This window comes from Rhinichthys klamathensis, unplaced genomic scaffold (genome assembly GCF_029890125.1).
Source record: "Rhinichthys klamathensis goyatoka isolate OS25496 unplaced genomic scaffold, OSU_Roscu_1.1 h1tg000029l_1, whole genome shotgun sequence".
Taxonomy (NCBI): Eukaryota; Metazoa; Chordata; class Actinopteri; order Cypriniformes; family Leuciscidae; genus Rhinichthys; species Rhinichthys klamathensis.
In genome coordinates this window covers 2,366,965-2,393,108 of record NW_026606579.1, presented here as the reverse complement: position 1 = coordinate 2,393,108, position 26,144 = coordinate 2,366,965, and the positions used below count along the sequence as shown (strand labels likewise).

The window sequence follows — 26,144 nt, the reverse complement described above, 5'->3', positions numbered from 1 at the left end:
GATCCGAGCATCGTAACCGCCCAAGGTACTGGGCAATATAATTCTCAGATTGTTGGGAAGGGTAAATTGGGGATAAATCGGGCTAAACTACTGTAGTCTGAGACTGGCTTTATAAAAAAAGGTTCAATGTGGTTCTAAATAAAACCCAGGGGTTCTTGATTCAATTTTAAAGAATTTTTAGGTGTTCAAAGAACCCTTTAGGCCAAAAGATTCATATAAGGAGAAATGTATTAAATGATTGCATAATACGTTCATGTTTAACAGGTTATTCTGTGCTCAATTCATAAAATTTAATTAGAATTAAAAATGAATTAAAACAAAAATAATTAATCATAATTAAATCCATAAAATGATCCCATGATGGGAAGCCCTAAAAGGTTCTATATGAAGTGCCAGACAGAACCTTTAAAGTCACCCGTGAACCAGAAGTTGCAACCGACTTTTCTCCAGTGTTCTGACGTATTTTCAAGTGAAACGGAATCAGTCGAAATATTGAATAGAAAAACGGAAATATTGAATGAACTTTAGTGCACCTCCTCTCCATCCCTCGCCCATAAAAAACTGGGCGGTTGGGGGGGGTTAAGGATTTAACCCAAGCCGTTAAACTGACTTCATCGGAGAAGGAACGCGATTCCAGAGCGGATGCAAGTGGTCAGATTATGATTAAAGATTACCACGGCAAACAAAAAAATTTCTGTTTATTAATTTGCACGGATTAATTGTTCACCACAAGACTAGTAATGTGCGCTAACAAAGTAAATAGGGTAAGTTTTTATTCCATGACGACTTTAAAATTCTATATAGAACCTTTACTTTTAAAGGGATACTCCACTTTTTTTGGAAATAGGCTCATTTTACAACTCCCCCAGAGTTAAACTGTTGAGTTTTACCGTTTTTCAATCCATTCAGCCGATCTCCGGTTCTGGCGAAACTATAAAACTATACTCTCATTCCTGCGTAATAATCAAGAAACTTTACTGCCGTACCATGAGTGCAGCAGGCGCAGGCACTTAGTCCCGGTCACATTGGAAGTTACCGAGCTGGGAACTATTTTCAGGCGCTGCGTCATATCATTACGCCTGCTGCTCTCATGGTACGGCAGTAAAGTTTCTTGATTATTATGCAGGAATGAGAGTATAGTTCCTAGCCATATCAGCCTAGAAAATCGCAACTTTACATTTTCCGTCGGTCTTAGTGCACGATGTAACTACAGAAGAGTCAAGTTGTAAATAGGAAAAATATCGAAACACTTTGGTCATTTATTTTTGAGAAATGCTAATGGTCTTGTCCACTTCAATGATGTATGCTAAGCTATGCTAAAAGTGGTAACGCCAGAACCGGAGATCGGCTGAATGGATTCAAAAACGGTAAAACTCAACAGTTTAACTCTGGGGGAGTTGTAAAATGAGCCTATTTCCAAAAAAAGTGGAGTATCCCTTTAAGAGTGTATTGAGACTAGGCAATGATTTGACCAATAAGTTACTTTCAACATCAGCTTCACTTAGACTCACTGACGGCCTGCACTACCACTGTTATCTAATCATCTCCAGCACAGATGAACCTTCTGCCCACTGCAAACCAGCACACAGACTACTGTGCTTCCTGGCAAAAAGCCGAGAAGCACAGTTCGAAGGTGTGAAAAACAGGGGCCTGCATCACCTCTGCACTTACGGTAAAGAGTGTAATAGCTGCTAAATACAGAAACACGACCCCTCATCTGATAATTAACACCTACAGTCAGTCAGGAACTAATGATTATGTAGGTTCATATCTACTGTTTAAGATTCTCCAACACAATGTTACTGGGTGTTCTCCAACCGAAACCGGTTTTCTTACTCAAAAAAACAGGAAACGAGTGCACCCAGAGAACAAAGGAGTGTGTCTTCAAAGGGTGGAAACAGGAAACGAAGGAGTCGAGTGTGGGTCACAAAAAAAGACTGGTTTGAAATCCTCCCGTCTGTGAGGTGGTACAGGTGTCTGTGTCAGCAGTTTATCAAATCAAGACATGGTGAAACACCAACAACCCATGGTGAAAAGACCATCTTAGAATAAAATGACTTACCACGCCAGTTTATTTTGGATTGTTATTGCTGGTTTCTCAATAATTATATTATATTTTTAACTTTGCATACACAAACCCTCTCATATAAATAGATTTGTATGTAGTTCATTGAAGGTCAGTAAACAGTATTTTCAAAAATTGGTTTCATTGCAGTGTTATTTAAGGATACTATTAGAATACAATTACTATAAGTTTAATTTTATTTCAGTTTAACCTTTTACTCTATTTTAGATTAGATTAGTCAAAAATCTAAATAATTGATAGTTTTAGCCCTACTTAGCTTATGAAGACTTTCAACATGCATGGACTTCCTGGTAAAGCTAGTTTGAAAAGGAAGTCCTGCTGGTTAAGTTAATTAAGAAGCCACACCATATACTGGTGACCAACATTATCCTCAGGCAGCCCTGCTGAAATGCAAAAAGAGCCTATACCAGCTAAGCCTGTTTAAATCAGCTTAATTTTCCTGTTAAAACTATCACTGAATTACCAGAATAATGTTTTGGACACTTTCATGTTGGGCAAGTTAGTCTACCTGTGACAATAACCACCTTGTGCAAGTAATAGGACAGCATTGTCCATCTTTACCATTTTGCAATTTAAGCTGGTCCAAACTGGTGTAAACACTGGGGTTTATACCAATGAAATAAATGTAAAAGATGGTTTTGACGACAGTGGCTGGCATCAGCACTCATGTATTCACCTTCACATTTCTCCAGGATCTGGACCGTGTCACCGATCTCCAAAGGCAAGCCATGCTGCACCGTCCCTCGAAAACTGACCAGCACTGCAACACAAAAAATGACAATCATATATAACGATAACTCATCAGTCTTTTCCACTGTCAGTATTGGGGGTAATGCATTACAAGTGACATTTATGTAATCAGATTACTTTTTTTGACGAGTAAAGCAACGCTTAACTTTATATATTTAGACATTAATATTTGAGTTACTTTTTTCTGAACATTACTTGGGCTAGAAGTAACGAACATTATTTTTCAACATTATTACTTTGCTTAAAAATATTTAAAGCTACTGAATTAAAATGTCTTTAAACATGCACACTCACGCATACATCGGAACAGACAAAAATAACAAAAAATAACAAAAACATTACTTTCAGCTAACTTTTCAAGCAATGTACTGTAATAAGTTACTTTTTTAGGGAGAAACAATAGTTTTGTAATGCTTTACTTTTACATTACTTTTTCATTTAGTTTAAAGGTGCAGTAAGCGATTTCTGAGAAACGATGTGTAAAGTGGATCAGATCGAGCAGCAAAACACACTTGTAGCCAATCAGCAGTAGGGGGAGTGTCCACTCATGATAGGGGAGGAGAGAGAGTGAGCCAATCAGCAGTAGGCGGAGTGTCCACTCATGATAGGGGAGGAGAGAGAGTGAGCCAATCAGCAGAAGGGGGAGTGTCCACTCATGATAGGGGAGGAGAGAGAGTGAGCCAATCAGCAGAAGGGGGAGTGTCCACTTGTGATAGGGGAGAGAGAGTGAGCCAATCAGCAGTAGGCGGAGTGTCCACCCCTGATAGGGGAGAGAGAGTGAGCCAATCAGCAGAAGGGGGAGTGTCCACTCATGTTAGGGGAGGAGAGAGAGTGAGCCAATCAGCAGAAGGGGGAGTGTCCACTCATGATAGGGGAGAGAGAGTGAGCCAATCAGCAGTAGGCGGAGTGTCCACTCGTGATAGGGGAGGAGAGAGAGTGAGCCAATCAGCAGAAGGGGGAGTGTCCACTCATGATAGGGGAGAGAGAGTGAGCCAATCAGCAGAAGGGGGAGTGTCCACTCATGTTAGGGGAGGAGAGAGAGTGAGCCAATAAAGCAGAAGGGGGAGTGTCCACTCGTGATAGGGGAGGAGAGAGAGTGAGCCAATCAGCAGTAGGCAGAGTGTCCACTCGTGATAGGGGAGAGAGAGTGAGCCAATCAGCAGTAGGGGGAGTGTCCACTCATGTTAGGGGAGGAGAGAGAGTGAGCCAACCAGCAGTAGGGGGAATGTCCACTCATGTTAGGGGAGGAGAGAGAGTGAGCCAATCAGCAGTAGGGGGAGTGTCCACTCATGATAGGGGAGGAGAGAGAGTGAGCCAATCAGCAGAAGGGGGAGTGTCCACTCATGATAGGGGAGGAGAGAGAGTGAGCCAATCAGCAGTAGGCGGAGTGTCCACTCGTGATAGGGGAGGAGAGAGAGAGCCAATCAGCAGTAGGCGGAGTGTCCACTCGTGATAGGGGAGGAGAGAGAGAGCCAATCAGCAGTAGGGGGAGTTGTCCACTCGTGATAGGGGAGAAGAGAGAGTGAGCCAATCAGCAGTAGGGGGAGTTGTCCACTCGTGATAGGGGAGGAGAGAGAGAGCCAATCAGCAGTAGGGGGAGTTGTCCACTCGTGATAGGGGAGAAGAGAGAGTGAGCCAATCAGCAGTAGGGGGAGTTGTCCACTCGTGATAGGGGAGGAGAGAGAGAGCCAATCAGCAGTAGGGGGAGTGTCCACTCATGATAGGGGAGGAGAGAGAGAGCCAATCAGCAGTAGGGGGAGTTGTCCACTCGTGATAGGGGAGAAGAGAGAGTGAGCCAATCAGCAGTAGGGGGAGTGTCCACTCATAATGGGGGAGGAGAGAGAGTGAGCCAATCAGCAGAAGGGGGAGTGCCCACTCGTGATAGGGGAGGAGAGAGAGTGAGCCAATCAGCAGAAGGGGGAGTGTCCACTCGTGATAGGGGAGGAGAGAGTGAGCCAATCAGCAGTAGGGGGCGTGTCCACTCATGATAGGGGAGGAGAGAGAGTGAGCAAGAGGGAGATTTGAAAAAAAGACTGTAGAAAGAGAGATGGCTGCGAGACTTTACAAAAGAGAAAGATCAGAGGAATATCAGGCAATATCTTTAGGACTCATGTATATATTAGAAAAGGATGCAGAGGCTGTGTTGTTTCTGCTCCATAAGTGAGTAACATTGGTGTTTCTATGTTTCACAGAACCAGAATCGCTGCAGGCGATTAACAACCAACTCTTGCTTGAACTCTATACTGTATGTTCATTTTATTTTCTACCTTGTCGTTCGTCCTTCATCTTCGCTTTTTTTTTCCGTAAAGTATTATTTTGCTTCACTTCAGCTATGATAAAGAGACATCCAATGCATTGCGTTTTCGTGCATTTTGGGTGGCGGAGCAATCAAGGGAGGGGTAGGTTTTTTGGGTTGATTTCAAATATTTGTTTACTGCACCTTTAACTTGATGTACTAAAATAACTAAAACTGAAATAAAAATATAAAAAACTATATAGATATATTTTTAAAACTATTAAAAAAGGACAAAAGGTATCTCAATTACACTTAAATAAAACTGGTGACATGACATTTTAAACCATGTCATGACATTTATATGATGTATTTAATCAAGAGAACTCTGAAGAAAAACAAACAAACAAACTGCTCCATTCCCTTCCATTCATACACATTTGATCAGCAAACCAAAGCTGAAGTTCGGCAAACACTGTGCTGCGTAGTGCAAAGACATTTGATTTATAGAATGTAAACGTCACAGATTTTTGGCTGAATTCAAAGAGCGCACAAACCCAAAAGCTGTCTTTTTTGCAGTGTTGTGGGGTTTGAAGTAATTTCAGATGCTCAAAGCCTAGCGTGACCTCAGCTTAAGCTCATAAGGGCAGGGTTGCCAGATTTGCTCTGAAGTTCAGCACCGTGGGAAGGTTTAATAAAAGTGACGTGTCTCTCTTCCTTAAGCACTCAACAGAGAGACCTGAGGAGACTCGCTTTGATGAGCATGTACGCTAAGAGCCTTTGAAGAAGTTGAGGCTCCCTGAATCAAGAAAAGTAAAGAAATAGAGGAGAAATTAAGAATATGGAGACTAAACGATGGTGAAAGACATGCAAGAAGAAAAGAAGAAGCGACAGACTGGAAAATGATGAAAAAGAAACTGCAGAGAGAAAATAATATATGTCTTGTTATCAGCGTTCCTCACACAAACAGCCACTATGACAGCTCTCAAATCTATTATAATGATGTCATCATTGCCCACTCCACTCACAGGGGATTATGGGATGTGTGTGTGTTAAATCAGGTTATCTCACCTGCCTGACATGATTTGTGGAGTGGATTTCATAGTTTTATGGGACATAGGCCAATCTGGGATATTAACAAAGAGGCTCTGACCCAATTGAGAACCTGTGTGTGTGTGTGTGTGTGTGTGTGTGTGTGTGTGTGTGTGTGTGTGTGTGTGTGTGTGTGTGTGTGTGTGTGTGTGTGTGTGTGTGTGTGTGTGTGTGTGTGTGTGTGTGTGTGTGTGTGTGTGTGTGTGTGTGTGTGTGTGTGTGTGTGTGTGTGTGTGTGTGTGGTAAGACTTTAAAAGATTATTAAAAGTCATCCTAAAAATGCACAGATCACCCAGAAACACTCACAAATTCCCAATCAAATCATTATTGGCAGTCAGTTCAAATCAGTGTAGTCCAACTGATTCCAAAAATAATAACTCATATGAGTTGATTCTTTTTGGTGAATCAAAAACATTCAGTTTGACCAGTGTATTCCAGCGATTCCCAAAAGAATAACTCCCGAGTCGGATCTTGTTAGCGAATCTAAAACATTCAACATGATCATGTAAACTAATCGCCAAATGAGTCTTATAGGTTGGTTGACTTAGTTCTTTTAGTAAATCAAAAGCATAGACCATTGTATATACCAGTGTAACTGATTCCCAAATAAATGAATCCTATGAGTTGATTCTTTTGAGTGAATCAAAAACAAAGGAAATCTAATCTTATGATTGATTGGAATGAGTCTTGATTGGAAGGAGTTTTTGTGTACATGTGTGTGAATCAAAAAAAAGGAACTAAGGGGCCATAATTCCTTACAATTTCAATCCTTAGACATAACAACCACTCAGAATACCCTAGCAACCGCATCACAACACCCTGGCAACCACTGAAGAGGAGTTTTGCACAGACAAGCAGCACTCGTATTTTCCTCTAAAAATGTACAATTGCATTTCACATTTCATACAATTGTAAATATGGTAAACTGATCCCCTAAAATTGTAAAACCTGGATCTGACTGAATATTTTTTTACTCAGAAATGACAAACTAGAACCTAGCTTACCTAACTAGTCCTTGAGTTCAGTGCATCTCATTGAAACACTCATCCAATCACAATCCCAATGTCCAAAATTTCTGTCATCCAAAAAGCTTCACAACCCAAGTTGTCCCTGAGTTTTGAAGGCAGCTGTATCCTATCTGTGTGATTTGACTTTAAAATTTGGAAGGCAAAATAACAAAGTAGGTTCGTTGAATTAATTATACAGGTTTTCGGCAGCAGCTCATTAAATTATTCATCTTGGATGCGGAGTCCTTGACAGAGCTCAAATCCTTCCCCGGTAACCGTACGGCAGCTGATAACTGAGCTGGAGCATCGCCAAAGAGGCTCAAACCTGTGCAGTGACCGAAAAATGCTTTCGGTGGTTTTTAATTACCTGAAGAAAGAAAAAGAACTAGAATGTGAGGGAGAGAGACACCCTTACCTCTCCAAAAAGGCAAACTACCAATTTAAAAAACTTAATGGCAAACATGCTTTCAAAAGTTCAACCACAGTGCTCCCAAAAAGTATTTGGACACACTTAATGTCACTGCATAAAATGCAGATGATTTTCATTGGATGTATGAAGACTTGTTGGCCCCAAACTGATAATTGTCACAGCCATAAATGAGAAAGCAAATTATAGTTCTGCTCATGGATATTTAGTTTCCTTGCAACCAAGTCAAATAAAATAGGATCTTTTTAAAGATTTGATGCCAAACTCTGGCAAATCCAGTGATTATTTCAACCTTAAATAACTCTTTACTTTAAGCCAGTATGTTGATGACTCAATGTATCAATTAAAAACATGAATAATATTTCACAACATTTATTATAACTTAATCCATATTTATAGTAGAGTGCCAGATTTCCAGACACAGATTAACCCTGGAACTAAATTACAATTCTGCACTGAAAATCCTTTTTAGCACTCTCCCTAATCCGTGTTTGGGACACTAGCCCATAGTGTCTTGAAAAAAAATCATCTCTGAATACATTTGCACACTACTATTCAATTATACTAATATTTTACTAATATTTTATGTGTAATGTTAAAGCTCCAGTCCGTAACTTTTTTAAGTTAAAAATAATCCAAAATAATTATATTAAAAAAAACTTATTCTGCCAGTGGTCAAAACTATCTGCTTGCCATAGCTAGATTCAAAACGGTTAGCTTGTAATAATGATTTTAATTCCAGTGGTACTGGTGGGTTTCCGCGGGAGATTCGAGCATGTCTTTGCGTCATGACGTCACACCCGTACACATAAAGAAGGAGTTTCGGCTAGCCGGCTATACTGCGCGTGACGAGATGTTTAGATGTATAGGCTTTTCTCGCAGCACTTTACATGATTAAACTTATGGCATCCAGAAAGATCCAAACAACAATCATCAGTGTCAACTGGAGATTCAGCAGTTATAAAACCCAAAAGACTTCGTACTTCGGATTTAAGGTGGCTAGAGAAAGAGAAAGAAACCGTCTCATGCGAACACAAGGATTTAAACATCGGCGGGGCTTTTGAAAAGTGCGTGAACTCCGTGTTTTGAAGGGGTTCAAAACGGAAGAAGAGACGGCTTTTTCTGCTGAACAAGTAAGACATTTCAATAGTTCAATCGTGTAACAGTACGTTTTCTTAATTCACACAGTTATGGAGTTTCCTTTGTTGTGCCTTTCTCGTTTTGCTATTATGGAGAATATGAATTCTGAACTACACAGGTAACCATAAAACACATTAAATTTAACATTAGTCACGCAATGCTGATGTTGTTAACATGAATTTGAGAACAAAGTAGGCTATAATTTGCACGGTTGCTGTAAATCGCGTTGATTAAATCTAACGAAGCTTATCATGTCGAATGCTTTTTCCCCCTTAGTTGGTCAGAACAAAAATGGATGTTACTTACTTGTTCAGAAGACATTTTCTTATGAAAATTCTTATGTTGGTCAAACTTTCAAAAAGTGAATCTGTGATTCTGTATGACAGTATCCACACAGCGCGGTGACTGACAGCAGCACTCGCCTCAAAGCACTGTGTTCATCCGCGCGGTTTCATGCCGATTTACAACCCACGTAAAGATAATAATTCCCCGAATCACTGCAGTTACAGATTTCGAACAGACAGATGGCGACAAAGAGGAAAAGTTACGGACTGGAGCTTTAATATATTTTTTTTTACAATACACATTTCTCTTGACTTCATTCACTATTTTGCATAAAACATTTTGTGTTGCACTGCATTCTGGGATCGTTTGATAAATAAAATGCTTAGATTTTGTTCTAAAACATATTTTGTTAGGTTGCATAATTATGCACACTGTTGAAGGAGCCTTTGCGTGCGTGCATGATGCCTAAAAATTAGGACTGGGTTGAAAATATAGATTTTAATCAGATTCTCTTTTTGATGAACGGATATCTATTATTAAATAGAATAGAATCGTTATTTTAGTCTATGCGGTTTCCTGTTAATGTGTGAACAAAACTTCACTTGATTTCACATGATTTGTACCGCCTCTCATCCAATAAATCGCAATAAGCTTTAGCTTTGATACTCTTGATATGAAACAAAGTATTGGCTTTCATATTCTGTCCATTTATTATGAAATTCAAAAAATAAATACCGGTTTGGTGCTCTTTAATGTTTTGTGACAGATTGCTGTAGCCACTTTATGAGCCAATCATCTCTTTCGCTTTACAGCGCAAAATAAATATAAAATGAACATCAGAAGGTATATTGAAAGATACAGTACAACTTACAGAAAAGTATCATGTGACATGTAATTGCTCAATCAAGGGAAAGACGTCAATAAAACAGCTTGTGAACAATAGGTCACGTAACGTTGTTTACCTCAAGAAAGCTATTCAATGTCTATAGCTTGATAGTCAGCTAGCAAAATGAACAATTGACATGTACTGTACATGATATATCCAAATTAATACATTTTAAATTGATCTGAATCAAAATCAGAATTGAATCGTGAAATGTGTGTTGGTGCCAAGCCCTAATAAAAATCTTTTATAAGTTGGCAGCAAAGTCAAAGCAACTTTGATTTTAACTGATGGCATGTGCATTGTGGGAGAAACAAACACACAGTCCAATCCTCAGCAGGGTGCCATGCTCTCGCGTCCTATAATCCCACTGGGCTGACACACACCTACCACAGCGAGCCTCATCCCTTTGGCTCAGACTTCGAAATAGAGAACTCAACACAAGACACTGTTTGTGCGGATTAACTGCAGATCTGGTTTAGGTCTGCGGAGGGTGTGATGCTACAGTTGGGTAGTCTAAGCTCTTTACAGCACGACACAGAGCTCAGGATGATGGGTTTACCCTCGCCGCTCAAGTTCAGGCCAAGTGACATGTGTATCTGCCTCAGTGCTTCCAGGAAACAGAAACACAGCTCAGAAGATTTATTGTGTGGAGTGTGGAAGAATCCGATGGTTTGGAGCCTGAACAAAATTAAATGTTACAGTGTGATGACCAATTATAAAAGAGAACATGACTGAAACCTTTTTTAAAAACAACTAAATATGACATGCTAATCAAAAGCAGGCAATTTTGTAATAGCATTACATTTACAACAACAGTTTCAAAAAGTAGCCTAAACATATTTTAAATGCTCAAAGTAGTCATTTTCAGCGACAATGCCAATACCTAGACAGTATGGTGGCCAATTACTGCCGATATATTAAAAATATCAAATAATATATCAAATGTCTGCGCCAATGGTCTCGTGGGCAGCGCACCGACATATAGTGCCGTTGCGTTTCGGGCGACCCGAGTTCAACCCCTCTCTCTCCCACCTCATGTCCTGTCCACCCTATACTGTCCTATCATAATAAAGGCAAAAATCATTAAAGATTTGATACATATTATTATTATCAAATAATAATAATAATGACAATAATTTGTATAAACCAAACTATACAAATATAATTAATTTAATTGTCTTTCATTGTAAACTACATAATTAAACTGAATACAAAATACAAAAATACATATTGTATGTATTACATCAAATATTTTTTCTGCCAGAATGAAAATAAAAAACTGCTAGAAGTTAAAATCACAGTAAATATACTCAAATATATTAACGTACATTAGCAATTACGAAATGAATTATAGAATACACTCACCGGCCACTTTATTAGGTACCCCATGCTAGTAACGGGTTGGACCCCCTTTTGCCTTCAGAACTGCCTCAATTCTTCGTGGCATAGATTCAACAAGGTGCTGGAAGCATTCCTCAGGGAGTTTGGTCCATATTGACATGATGGCATCACACAGTTGCCGCAGATTTGTCGGCTGCACATCCATGATGCGAATCTCCCGTTCCACCACATCCCAAAGATGCTCTATTGGGTTGAGATCTGGTGACTGTGGAGGCCATTTTAGTACAGTGAACTCATTGTCATGTTCAAGAAACCAATTTGAAATGATTAGAGCTTTGTGACATGGTGGAAGTAGCCATAAGAGGATGGGTACATGGTGGCCATAAAGGGATGGACATGGTCAGAAACAATGCTCAGGTAGGCCGTGGCATTTAAACGATGCCCAATTGGCACTAAGGGGCCTAAAGTGTGCCAAGAAAACATCCCCCACACCATTACACCACCACCACCAGCCTGCACAGTGGTAACAAGGCATGATGGTTCCATGTTCTCATTCTGTTTACGCCAAATTCTGACTCTAACATCTGAATGTCTCAACAGAAATCGAGACTCATCAGACCAGGCAACATTTTTCCAGTCTTCAACTGTCCAATTTTGGGGAGCTCTTGCACATTGTAGCCTCTTTTTCCTATTTGTAGTGGAGATGAGTGGTTCCCGGTGGAGTCTTCTGCTGTTGTAGCCCATCCGCCTCAAGGTTGTGCGTGTTGTGGCTTCACAAATGCTTTGCTGCATACCTCGGTTGTAACGAGTGGTTATTTCAGTCACTGTTGCCCTTCTATCAGCTCGAACCAGTCTGGCCATTCTCCTCTGACCTCTGGCATCAACAAGGCATTTCCGCCCACAGAACTGCCGCTCACTGGATGTTTTTTCTTTTTCGGACCATTCTCTGTAAACCCTAGAGATGGTTGTGCGTGAAAATCCCAGTAGATTAGCAGTTTCTGAAATACTCAGACCAGCCCTTCTGGCACCAACAATCATGCCACGTTCAAAGTCACTCAAATCACCTTTCTTCCCCATACTGATGCTCGGTTTGAACTGCAGGAGATTGTCTTGACCATGTCTACATGCCTAAATGCACTGAGTTGCCGCCATGTGATTGGCTGCTTAGAAATTAAGTGTTAACGAGCAGTTGGACAGGTGTACCTAATAAAGTGGCCGGTGAGTGTATATATTACTATTAGAACACTATAGCAATATAAAATATGTTATACTATTTTATAATTTGTTTCTTTCATTTCTGTACAACCCAAAAAAATGATGCTATTCCAACAGTATCAACATGCAGTTCACAGAAAATTGGTTCAAAAGGATCCCCTAATGGGCATTTACCCTCACTTAAACCAACCTTGCCCCGTACTGATTTGTGATCCACCCATGAACCTGACAGCTAATCAACCTCTAGATTCATTAATTATTCATTACCACATTAATATGCAAATGTACACTGGGTTCTGTGTTGTCCATGACCGTGTTGCCAAATGAGACTGAATTATTAACACAATATTTAGGTCTAAACATTGAGCATCCTGCAGCGTAGAGCGAATAAATTATGCAGAAACTGGGAATATTTTGTTTGTTGGGGATCAAGAAGTTGCAAAACAATTAGGCAAGAGATTGTACTAAAGCATTTAGTACAAGTAAAACCATTTTCTTCCTGTACAAAACAGGATTTAGGGCATGTAATCGCCTGTGATACTAACAGGCAATTAAATTCGATACACTCCATGACTTGAGAGACCAAGGATGTGCAATTACAATCCAGAAAATTGAACACAACCCAATAAGCCTTTCAACCACAGTAAATGACTTATGATGTGGACGTAAATAGCTGTTCAACGTGCAAAATCAAAAACCTTTTCCCTTTCTTAGCAATGCAGAGAATCTCACCACAGCTATCTCAACGCTGTTAGCCTCAACCGCACTGTAATACACACTGTATGATGTAAGAATCTGAATCTATCGCCAGTCTGTCAGACCAGCAATTCATCTGTGCTTCATAACAGGAGCTCGGGGTTCTTTGGCACGGCTCTTGGTACATTTGTGCCAAAGGAGCGGCCACTGTGGAAATCATTCATTACCGCAGCTGCTGAAGAGGAGGACGCTGGTGATGGTAATGTGAATGCAAGTGATGGATTCATGTGCTGACAGAGAGCAAGTCTGTTAATTAATGAGCTCATTTAGACATTCCTTAGCCTGGACAGTGACACCAGAACACACTTAACCCTTCGGTCTGCTACGGATCTGAAGGCGCAAGGATAATTGAAAACTACAAGATGTGGAAATTAAAATGTCAATATCTGAAACAGAGCTACAAGAAGGTTAGCAGATGGGGTAGAATAGTTTAAGTAAGTAAGTAAGTAAGTAAGTAAGTAAGTAAGTAAGTAAGTAAGTAAGTAAGTAAGTAAGTACGTAAGTAAGGACGTAAGTAAGTAAGTAAGGACGTAAGTAAGGACGGACGGACGGACGGACGGACGGACGGAAGGAAGGAAGGAAGGAAGGAAGGAAGGAAGGAAGGAAGGAAGGAAGGAAGGAAGGAAGGAAGGAAGGAAGGAAGGAAGGAAGGAAGGAAGGAAGGAAGGAAGGAAGGAAGGAAGGAAGGAAGGAAGGAAGGAAGGAAGGAAGGAAGGAAGGAAGGAAGGAAGGAAGGACGGACGGACGGACGGACGGACGGACGGACGGACGGACGGACGGACGGACGGACGGACGGACGGACGGACGGACGGACGGACGGACGGATGGGTTATGATGACTTATGATGACTTATGATATGATGCAAATTAAATTAAATGTAATACAAATAAAGATGATGAAATTATGTATAATGATGTAATAATGAAATAAATAGTCAAATAAAGAGTAAAATAAAAAAATAAGTAAAAAAAATATAAATATATATATATGAAATAAAATTTTATAAAATAAAAAAGGGTCAAATAAAATAATCTAAAAATATAATTAAAATAAAATAAATGTAATTAAAAAGAATTATTGAATTAAATATAAAAAAAAACATCTTGAGCTTCACAACACTTAAAATCAGCAGAGCTTGTCTGCCTGTCAGTAGCTCATGTGCTGCTTCACAGCATCAAGACAACAGATGCAGACAGAGCCACACACACACACACACACACACACACATTTACAATCTGAGTCACGGCCCTCCTGAGACTCCACACTTCTCAGCCCTCCTCCAGACATTAGGTATTTGGGCACCTTTGTAAGCTGTGCCTTCACTCAAAAGACACCACACGCTCCCTTCACATTGTGCTTGTGTCACTGACGGGCCTTGAAGAATAGATCTGCTCTGGTGGATTATCACAAATAAATGAAGCCATTTGGTGTGTGGGCCATTGGCTGAGAATTGCCTGTTATCCGTGTTTCAGATATCTAAAGGTCAGAGAAATATCATTTGGTGTCTCACAAAGAGAATTATCATAGAGTCTCCTCTTTCTTCAAATCTCCTTTTTTCTGCCCTGAATGAAAGTGAAATACTTCTTGAGGAGGAAAAAAAATGACAGACATTTACATCAATTTAATTAAAAGTTGAACACTGAAGCTTTAAATTCCCTTTCAGCTTTTCACATCTTTCATTCTTGATTCAGGAGAGACGCCCACCTTGCAGAAGCTGTAAACGTGTGTTTTTCAGTAAATCATATATGACTCTGATTAAATGCAAATATAGGTCAGACTTGTTAAGCTGCCCACTTCACCTCATTCTGTGCCGTAATCGGCTCTCTGATTCTTTCGTCCCGAGTGCGTGTTTGTGTGTGTGGAGGGATTGCGATGCGATCCGCTGCCGTAATGTTAGATAAAAGCTTTTAAATACTTAGAGCTGGAAAAGCACTGCTGGATAATTAATCCTGATTTCACACTCGAGTTTCTTATTCATATCTAAACTCACTGTAGGAATCCTCTGTCATTGTGTGCTTTTCTCGTGATGTTTAGTCACTGTGTTCTGACAAAGAGCTCAAATAACCAACCCCTCCTCACGCCGGTTTTCTTCGTATAGTTCCTTCAATTGAGGAGCAAATGGTTTCGGTTCTCTATTCTTCTATTTTCCTCAACACCCTCCTACTTGTCCTCTTTCTTATAAGAGAGATCTAGCCATACGAAACCCATGATGTCCTCAGACCTGAACTACAGATTTACAGAAAATAAACAGAAAATTTTGGAGCCATATCACCATCTCCAGCACCAGAAATAGAGAACCAGACAGTAAGAAACATGCTTAACACTTCCTCTGTGTACAACAGCTGGATAAACATACAAACCGTATCTTCATCTTCATCTTCACATTTAAGGGATTGTGAGAGATGCTAAACAAACAGATAAGCACATCCATTTCCTAAACATTCCCCGAACAGTCAATAACAAATAATCAATACTTCCTTTCATCAATAGTCTAATTAATTAAAGGGCCATATTGCATGCAGTAAACAGATTATTAAAAAAAATATATAGAAAAGTATTATTATTATTGTTGGTACTTTTATTTACTTTTTATATATTTTTTCAGGACTTTTTTCTACAGCAGATTTCAAAAGGTATATATGTATCAATAAAAAATAATATAAATAATTTGATATAGTATATTATAAAAAAAAATAGAAAAAAAAATTTAAATTAAATTAAATTAAATTAAATTAAATTAAATTAAATTAAATTAAATTAAATTAAATTAAATTAAATTAAAAAGCATTTGTGACAAGACCGACAAGACCGCCAAAATAATGTAAGTTCAACTTCAAACTGTGGCAGCCGTAGACACTCAGGAAGCAGAAATCTCCCTCAGGGTTTCAGCGTCACACACTTTCATCCAGTTGAAACCCTCGCCACAGGACCAGGACACTGCAGAGGCCACAAACTCCATTTCATATGGTCAGTAGTACTGACAGTCACATGACTTTTCCAGTGTTTACAGGCTTTCCGCACCAGACAACAGCTTTTAAGGCTTGTTTACCAAGGGAAGGCTAAAAAGTAAAGGTTTAAAGCTTTCATGTGGCCTTCGGTATTGGTCAAACCAGTCTTTCTGGCATAATAAATGTTTTACTATGACCAGAAACATTTCCACCACTGTGGTGACCTTGTTTGACACACGCTCATCTATGAACCAGAGAGACAGCCACACCCAAACGGAGATGTGAAAGAGAATACAGACCACATCAGTCATCTCTTTTATTAAATCCCCCACACTGCCTTGAGCTGTTAACACAAACACTAACCAGAGGAAGGAATACATATATCATCATTGTCATTCAGAGTCATTATCAACACCATTTTTATCATCACATCTGCTCACCTCTATTATTACAAACATCAGTGACGTGTCTCAACCCAGAGGGCTGAAGAACAAATGAATGCCCATCAGGAGAAATGACATACACATTTTATGGTTAAAATATTAAGCAAAATTAATTAGGTAACAAAACAGAGCTGTATGATGATGATATTGCAAAAAAAAAAATCATATACAGAAAGTAGCTGGATTGCATTTACTCCGTTCAGTGTGGTCAGAATCTGTCCCTAAACCAGCTTTGAAGGTGGTTTCAGTCATCTGATAAAATATTTTAAAAATATATCAAATGAAATGTAAAAAAAAAAAAAAAAAAAAAAAAAAATATATATATAAATAATACACAATTTCTAAAAAGATTAAAAAATAAAACAAAATATTGGAAAAAAAATAATAATAAAAAAAATAATAATAATAAAATAATTCCGGAGAATTTGAGCATTTGTGTCAAGTGTCTAAAGATATCTGTGGCAGCCCATAAAGAAGGAAGCAGAAATCTAATATAAGGGTTTTAGTAACACACCCTTCAATATAGTCGAGACCCTCGCCTCAGGACCAGGACACCTTAGAGGCCACAAGCTCCCTTTCATATGGTCAATATTGATGGTCACATGACTTTTCTCATGTTAAAGCAGCACTAAGTAGGAATTCCGTTTTTGTCAAACAGCGACCCCTAGAGTCGCTGTGGAGTACTTGTACTGTCGTGAATAGCACTCACGCAGAGATGGCTCGCACTCACGGCCGGATCCCCTCCCCCTGTACACCGGTACCTGTTCAGTAGGATGGACGCTGTAACGAGTGGAAAGAAGGTGTGGCCCCTTTAAGAGCTGCGCGCGCCCAACACCACATGTATACGGCGCCGAGTTATTTCTGTTTGATGCTCATTTTATCAGAATTTTATCAGATCTGTTTTTTGCCGTAAAGCAATTCGATACCTCGCAAGACCTGATATCACACGATACTTCCTAACACTGAGGCCGGCGACTCGCCGGCCCAAAGTTGCAAGGCTGGTTTTGCGGCTCACAGGCACCAAGGGGGTGCGAGACGACCACCATTCAACACGAAATCAGTAATATAAACATTACAATGACTCCAAAGCTGTTCGGTTAAGGTAAAAAAGTTACTTAGTTCACCTTTAACTGGCTTTCTATGCCAGACAACAGCTTTTTTTCCTAGGGGAAGTCTGAAAGCAATGCATCTTTTGTGTACTTCTATCTGCATTTTAATGTGCTATGAAATAACGATCAGGGCCCGTATTCATAAAGATTCTAAGAATCCTCTCAGAAAACTCTTAATTTAGCTTAAAAACTTTTACGTAGGAGTCTTAGCTTAAGAGCGATTCGGGACTGATCTGAGAGCAACTCTGAGTAAGGAAAAGACACAAACTGTCATCTTAGTGAGGACGCGGGGCTGACCCCTTTGCTATGTGTGACACAATCTTTGAAGACTGTGATGGTGTGGATTTCTTGGTACACAAGAAATCCACACCTGCTCCCAGCCACGCGTAAATGGTGCGCTTAACACCCGAAAGTTTTGCTCATTAAAGGATTAGTTCACTTTTAAAAAAACTTTTGCTGATAATTTACTCACCCCCATGTCATCCAAGATGTCCATATCTTTCTTTCTTCAGTCGAAAAGAAATTAATGTTTTTGATGAAAACATTCCAGGATTTTTCTCCATATAATGCACTTTGCTGGGCACCAAACGGTTCAAGGTCTAAATGACCGTTTCAGTGCAGCTTCAAAGGGCCTTAAACGATACCTGACGATGAATAAGGGTCTTATCTAGCGAAACGATCGGTCATTTAAAAAATAAATAAAAAAGTTAAAGTTTTATAGGCACAAATGCTCGCCTTGCGAACTCTCCTGTTCAAACTCGCTCATCAAAATGAACGAGTCAATGACTCGAAAAAAGATTCGTTCATTTTGATGAACGAGTCAATGACTCGAAAAAAGATTCGTTCATTTTGATGAACGAGTTCGAACAGGAGAGTTCGCAAGGCGAGCATTTGTGCCTATAAAACTTTAACTTTTTTATTTATTTTTGAAATGACAGATCGTTTCTCTAGATAAGACCCTTATTCATCGTCAGGTATCGTTTAAAGCCCTTTGAAGCTGAACTGAAACGGTCATTTAGACCTTGAACCGTTTGGCTACCATTGAAGTCCATTATATGGAGAAAAATCCTGGAATGTTTTCATCAAAAACATTAATTTCTTTTCGACTGAAGAAAGAAAGACATGGACATCTTGGATGACATGGGGGTGAGTAAATTATCAGCAAACGTTTTTTTAAAAAGTGAACTACTCCTTTAATAAGGCTGCATTTTAATTCACCTTAATCGGCTACATATTTGCACAGCATTTTGAAAAAATATTATATATACGGTTTTTCTTATTATGAGAGCCAGTAATAGCATCTGCGATGGTGGACCTTCTCCAGTTTGAATACTATTTTTCCGAAGTGAACTAATTCGTCTTTTGCTCTCAAGCTTAATGTCGAACCATTTTCTTCTCACTTCTGGGAATGTTTGATTAACAGATGAAACTCCAGTAACTGCATCTGTAATATGCTGCCAAGCTTCCTTTTTTTTAGGACCCAATACGCCACTATGTACGCTTGAAAATAAAATGTGGCGTTTTGAATGAACTTCTGATAATAAAACTTCAATTTCTGCATCTGAGAAAAAAAAATTTCATTCGCATTCATGTCATAATATGATGCCCATATATAGTTGTCAGTCGGTTTTCGGGAAGGTCTCTTTACGCGCATATCACTCGCATATTTACGAGTATATTTACGAATGTTTCATGAATGAGACCCTATGTGTATATAAATCCGTTTTTTTATTTACCATGCTGTTAATTTCCTATAAGGTATTTGATTGGCTTAGAATGATAAAAATGGTTCCACTCTTTCACTGATTGCTGGCATGTCTATTTAAGTGGTGGTTTGAATGTTGGTTTTAATGTAACAAACATGAAATTAAAACCAAGACGGCCGAGAAAGCCCGACTGGACAGAGGAACAGTGTTTACTGTTAGCCCAGTTAGTGGACGAACACAAGGCCATCCTTAAAGCTGCAGTAGGGAGTTTTGAGAAAACGTTGACTTACCCTGAAAATTTGAACAAGCACAACTTACAGGTCCCACCCCCTTGCTCTCTGCTGCGCTACAGCCCTCCCTCCACAGCTCGTCCTCCACAGCGGAGCCTGTCGGGAACGCGCAGGCTAGTAAACAGGGCCACCGATAACAGCGGATAAAAAGTTATATGGCACATTCACTAATAGGGACTAAACGTCAACAATATGCTTTACATTGACTATGGCCTGCCCATACTTTGACTACAAACTTGGTCCTCAAATCATTATGTATTTTGCAATAGCCTACATGTAACTTTATATAACTTTATAACGTTGCACTCTTTCTATAAGTTATAAATAGCTAGTAAGATAACGTTAATATAACGGTAACTAACATTACAGTATGTAAGTAATTATTCTAGCGATATATAATGCTAGATAAGGTGTGCTAGTACATTATTTCAGCAACATGACAAGCCAGTGAATTAGCAGGTTTCAATTGTTGCTTAGCAGAGTGCGTGACATTTTATCTACATGTTATGCGGCTAGAGTTTTGACACCGAGTCAATGGGCTCTGTGTAATTCTTTCTTTTTCGCTTGTTTATCGTCATCGGTCTTTTTCCTTTTACCTCTTTGTTTTATGAGCAGGTGTCACTCGAGAATTGGCAGTTTAGGTTGTTTCTCCGTCATAAGCACAGCTGCAGCACACCGGCGGCAATCTTGAGTTTGAACGACGGCTCGCGCTGTGCAAGAGAGGGGTGTGATCAGCGCGGACACGAGCGTGATTGACACTGCTAAGACAATCCTCCTGGCTCTGATTGGTTGTTTCTGACCGGGAGCGTGTATTTCTTGCAAATGGCAATAGGACCACTGGGAGGAGCCAGAGGAGCTTGATTTTTACACAGATTATCTGTCTCATATTCTACTGTCAGGACATAATGACAGTTTAAGCAAATACATTTTTTCAAAAGTTACCTACAGCAGCTTTAAAGGAACATTCGGGCCGGGTGTCAATCTATAGCGTCTTATTAACTCACTGTCATCCATTGTGTGCAACACATTTTTTCTCCCTCTTCGTCTGTCTGCCATCTCTCCTTTGCTAAAGAAACTCTTAAGCCTCTTAAAAGTCCTCGTCCGTACTCCTAACAATTTTGACCTTAAGACCTCTTTTAAGGGTTAAGATGCTTTCTGAATTACTTTTTTCTTTACTAGGATTTTTTCTTTAATTTTAAGAGTAAACGTCCACATTTCTAAGACTTATCTTAGAATTTTGTCACTAGGAGCAACTCTTTGCATTAAGATTCTTTATGAATACGGGCCCTGATCAACAAAAATATAATAAACAGAAAGTGTAGGGTGATTGGCACAAAAAATGAAAGAAAAGCGAAATCAATCTCAATCTAATTATGATACAGTGATGCGACCCTCAAAATCAGAATTGGTTGAGCCAATCAAACTGCTCACTCAAATGATTGACATGCTATCCAATCAGCTGTAGAGTAGAGTGATGTCACTGAAAGGAGAACAGAACGAGAAAAAACCCTCTGATGAGTGATGCAGATTTACTTCACAAACACACACCTGAATCCAGACAAACACACACCACTCTCTTCATAAAGCAGTGCAACACCAAAGGCAAAAGACAGAGTAGAGTGAGACAGCACTGAACAGCATGTCTCTCTCTCTCTCTCTCTCTCTCTCTCTCTCTCTCTGAGCCCCAGATGGTGGACCACAGCACAAAGTCTTCACAGCAGAGGCCTTGAGACCCGCTGGAGCGGGAATCATCAGTGCAATAAGCCTCCAAAATGAACGAATCTGTGATTCTAAAAAAATTAAAAATAAAAACAATCGTCCATGCTGTTGGACAACAAAACAAGAGACTCTTTAACAAGCCAACATGGTGCCCCACTCAGCTCAAATCAAATTCACTAGCACTAGTCAGACTCGAGGCTGCTGGTGTGGAACACGGCTGTAACAGGTGAAGTCATCAGTCATGTGAAGCGCTCGGCCGTCCATATGTCCAGCAACAGACCGCACAGCCAGTGTGGTGTTGTGAGGCTGGCAGGGCAGCATGTGTTTGGACTGCAACACCGCCAATTACTCTAAGGACAGCTGCCCCGGTTATGGGTCAGAGCAAACTATACACTTTCAACGTCAACATGAACCACACTGGAAAAACAAACAGAGTGACATAGTTGCATGCAGATAGACAACAGGTTATGTAATATATCTAGATTTTTAAATTCACTAAAGAAAATAAGTTGTGAAGTAACTCCTAATGCTGGGTACACACCAAAAGATAATCGGGCTGATTTTGGGCCGATTTTCCCCCTTCCGACAATCCTAGCTATGTCCCGATTATCTTGATGGTTCTACAGATTATCTTATCAGATTTTCCCTTGGTGTGAGGTGTGTTAAGAGTGTCCGAACCTGCTCGGAAGAACGTCGGAGCCGCCCCGATCGCGAAACGTAAATATTCAACATGTTGAATATTTACGATCAGAAATCCTGATGTGTGGGGGGAACCCCGAGGACAAACGCGCGCTCGCTCTGGGGATTATCACGTGAAACGAAACAATATCCAATCAGAAAGCGAGATGATGGAAGACGGAAGCATAACAAACGCAGTCATGGCGTTGCAAAAAGTTAAATTGATGTGGACAGCAGAGATGGAGGATCAGCTTGTTGATTTGTGGCAACAGCACATGTTTTTCTGTGAAAATCATTCCAAACACTATCATCGCAATTTCTTCCTGCATATCGTCCACCAAGCTTATTCTGAAGTCTCGCGAGATTTTGTGAGATTCCCTTCACAGTTCACAGTCGAGACTCTGGTTGAAAATCTGTTCGTGTGTGGTGTGCTGTCTTTGTCACATCATGGCACACCACACACTATAGGAGCAAAACGATTAAATCTAGGATTTTTTTGTCCTCATGTTTGTGGTCTATCACATTTTGAAAATCTTATAAGATGTAAAAAATCTTTTGGTGTGTACCCAGCATAAAGAATCCAAATACTAAAGTTAAAACCCCCAATGCAGAAGGATCTAGACATGTAATTCAATTTCTATTGTGACAAAGATAACTGCAGTCAGTGACACATAAACTCCTGTAAAGGTGAATAATTGTTTTGCGGCTGGCAGCTGTAATTTGTGTTATCTGTATATTTTAACTCCAGGCCTTTCCAGAGTGATGATCAGACAGCCGTGTGCTTCTGTTTACCCATCCATGAGCAACCGCGAGAGAGAGGGAAAACATGAAGCATCATCAGTCACGGATCAGCTAGTCTTATTATCACAATGTGATCCGCCCGCTACTGAGCGCCTGTTCAGCATTTGTTTGTTTGGGCATTACACGCTCGTTCTGTCAGGAAGAAGTGCAAGTGTCCGGAGCATAGGCAAAACAGCCGGCTCAAAATGTTTCTGCAGATCGATGCGGATCAGAGGACTCCGCTCTGTCTAAACAAGACACAAAAATACAAACAGACTGGCGTACCGGCATGCAAATAAATAAAAAACAATATACTTACATTTACTGAACACAACAGATGGTAGAGAATGACATTAATGTCATATCATTAGCACAAATGGTGTAGAAATAGACCGATAATGTGTTTTTCACATATCACTTGTGTGATATATTTCCTGCAGTTGTGTACTTACAATATCCCAAAAGTTCCCAAAGATTTTTAATTTCAGAGAAATTCCAATTTTAAATAAAGGCTCGTCCATGTTCACTTGTCGCCTGTCAATGACGTAATATCCGCGTTATACCTGGTTTCCGCCCGTGCTGCCATAGTAACCATGGACCTTGGCAAGCAGACTTTGGGACAAAAGGAGAACTCGAGAGTAAGGAGAGATGACTGACAGGAGGATAGCAGAGGATTTTGCTCATTGACAAATATCTAATCTTGTAAAATGTGTGGTCTTTTCGCATCAGCATCTGCCTATACGGGTATCACAGTTCAAATATTTCACGGTTCGGTTTGTATCACGGTTTAAGGGTCACATATTCGGTACAGTTTGGTATGTGCTATGTTCAGGAGAACCATTTATAATTCGCATGCTGTTAGAGCCACGGCTTTCTGTGTGTATGCTTCCAATGTGTGCGCCCGTGCGAGTTCTCTTTCGCATATTCTTGTGCATGAATTTTTAAATTGGCAAGACTTAAAGTCCCTGTAAAGTCAAAATTAAGTATGTGTTCTGAGTTTGTCACACCACAGAAAAATGTGTTATTAGCCACCCAGCCAAATTTGAATGATAAAAAAAGCCGGCAAGTACATAAAATAAGCGATCAAAATCTTGAAAAAATGTGCATTATTCTCTGCTCTCAAACGCTGGGGGCGTGTCCGCTGGCTGCGCTGAAACCACGCCCACTCGCGGGAAAGCTGCCGACGCTGATATTAGCTGATACTGCTTTCGCGACGGGAGGATGAAGGCCGAGGCGGGAGATAGTCGGTTCGGCCCCATTCACCAGTAACAGCGGATTATCAGTGAATGTCTCAGTTGTCTCAGATGAAAGCTTATAAAACTATCCCGTGTAAAATGATCACTACAGAGGCGGGTGTTTGGGGTGATCCTCAGCTTTCCATCAAGGTTGGCTCTTCACAAAATGAATCCACCTTGATGTGTGGATGTGATGTGATCGTTTTTAGGAAATTTAAATAAAGACACCGATCTGTTTTGTACATGATCGCATCCAGGTAGTAGCCTACGCATTTCCGTGTCGAAGGCATAGCTAGCTAGCAAACTGTAGGCTGTAGTAACTAATAGTACTGACAGTAACTCGCGATTGAGCGCCAAACTGATGCGAATGTGCTCTATTGTTAGGGGAGGGGCCAGCCTCAGTGCGTCATCAAGTAGGGGCGTGTCCAGGAGCTCAGGGGCTCCAGTGCGTCATCGAGCCCTGTTTTAGCCCCGCCCAAAAAATCCGGAAAATAGCAATGGTGAAAAACTGTTTAACGGTCTAACTCCACAATTCAGTACTTCACAGTTCACAGTCTTTGTAATATGTTTTAGCAATACATTTCTAACATTTATAATGTGTTTAGAATTTTTTTTTAGAATTGCCTTTACAGGGACTTCAAAAAAAAAAGGTGCAAATTATAAACTTTATTGATGATGCAGAACGGCCCCGATCAAGACATTGACAGTCCCATCAACGGTCCACGGGCCATCGGGCAGTCCTTACTGTCAAGCCCTGCCCAGTGCCTGTCCGAATTAACATTGAGTGCCTGTTTAAACACAGAATGCAATGAGTGATGTTTCGGTCTCACCGGATTCGCACACTGTCTCTTCAACCCGGGTGATGACGGCGTAAATGACTGGTCACGTTATAGCCTACGGCATACAGAATTCGGCTTCGGACACATCCATGTCTAATGATAAATGACACAACTTAGTCTGAAAAGCACCAAATAAAATGTGGATAATTAACTACTTTTTAAATGGTTAGCATAACAATTAGACAGCCCAAAATAATTGTTGTTGTTTTGATGTCATTTTCGATTTTATAAAATAATAATAATAGCTTAAAACATGTATTATGCATATTTTTAAAAAGGCAAAAAAAGGAGGAAAAAGAGTGTGAAATAAACATGGAAAACCACAACTATCACACTTGATAGGCAACTGCTTTTGGTATATCTGGGCTAAATATGTAACACTGGGTATAAGGTTCCTGCAAATTCCGAGAGGAACACCACAGTCATCCACCATGGCATTCCTAGGCAGGATTTACGTCCAAAACATCTTATTTTTTTCCAAGTTTAGCTGTAAAGAGGAGTGGTGCTAAAAGCACGCCTAATGGACTTCACACGCGCTCATTTTTTTCCCTTTTGTGGAGAATTTTTCATCCCACATTGAGTCCTAAGCCACTGGCACGCCAGGAGCGGCCGGGACATCTGCTTTAGCTTAAGAGAATCAATAACTGCCCCCTTCCAGACTCCTATATGTCATAATATTTCTGAGCTCTCTGGGGTGCAGGAATAATATAACGGGCAAATACGGACATTTCCTGCCTGGTCACTCCAAACAAATCTATCTGATTCGGGATTATGCATACATGAAACCCACACAGTGTTTGTTTTTCAACCCTTTCCTGAAAGTGGCAGGAAACAATGAGTCTAAGGTGTAAGCAGATGAAAACAAGCTACGGAAATCTGCGCATGTTAAAGCTGACCTCTGAATGATGCACGTGGTTTCAAATTCCACTCAAGCTGAGAGGTTTGAATGCCTGGTTGTTTTGCCAAGCGCCGTATGCCGTTTACGGATCATGTAGGATTACTGCACGAGGTTGAAGAACGACGCACAGCCTAAGTATGCAGAAAAACTGATAACGCTCGTTTTTACCCATAGTGACCAAATTTCCTGATTCCATCAGGGAATGGGAGACCTTAGCACACATTGGCAGTGCCCACCTGCATATTTTCAAATAAATAACAGCATATTAGAAAGTGTGACAT

The 26,144-nt window shown here is 40.1% G+C and overlaps 1 protein-coding gene across 3 annotated transcripts in view; it reads right to left on the bottom strand.

Moving 5' to 3' along the window:
* Window positions 1–26,144, bottom strand: part of dock4b (dedicator of cytokinesis 4b) — a 92,298-nt gene that overhangs the window by 54,509 nt on the left and 11,645 nt on the right. For all 3 annotated transcript variants that reach the window (XM_056245261.1, XM_056245263.1, XM_056245262.1), the window contains exon 2: window positions 2,763–2,846. In XM_056245261.1, coding sequence (XP_056101236.1) covers window positions 2,763–2,846 — 84 coding nt within the window. The remainder of the gene's footprint in view (window positions 1–2,762; window positions 2,847–26,144) is intronic.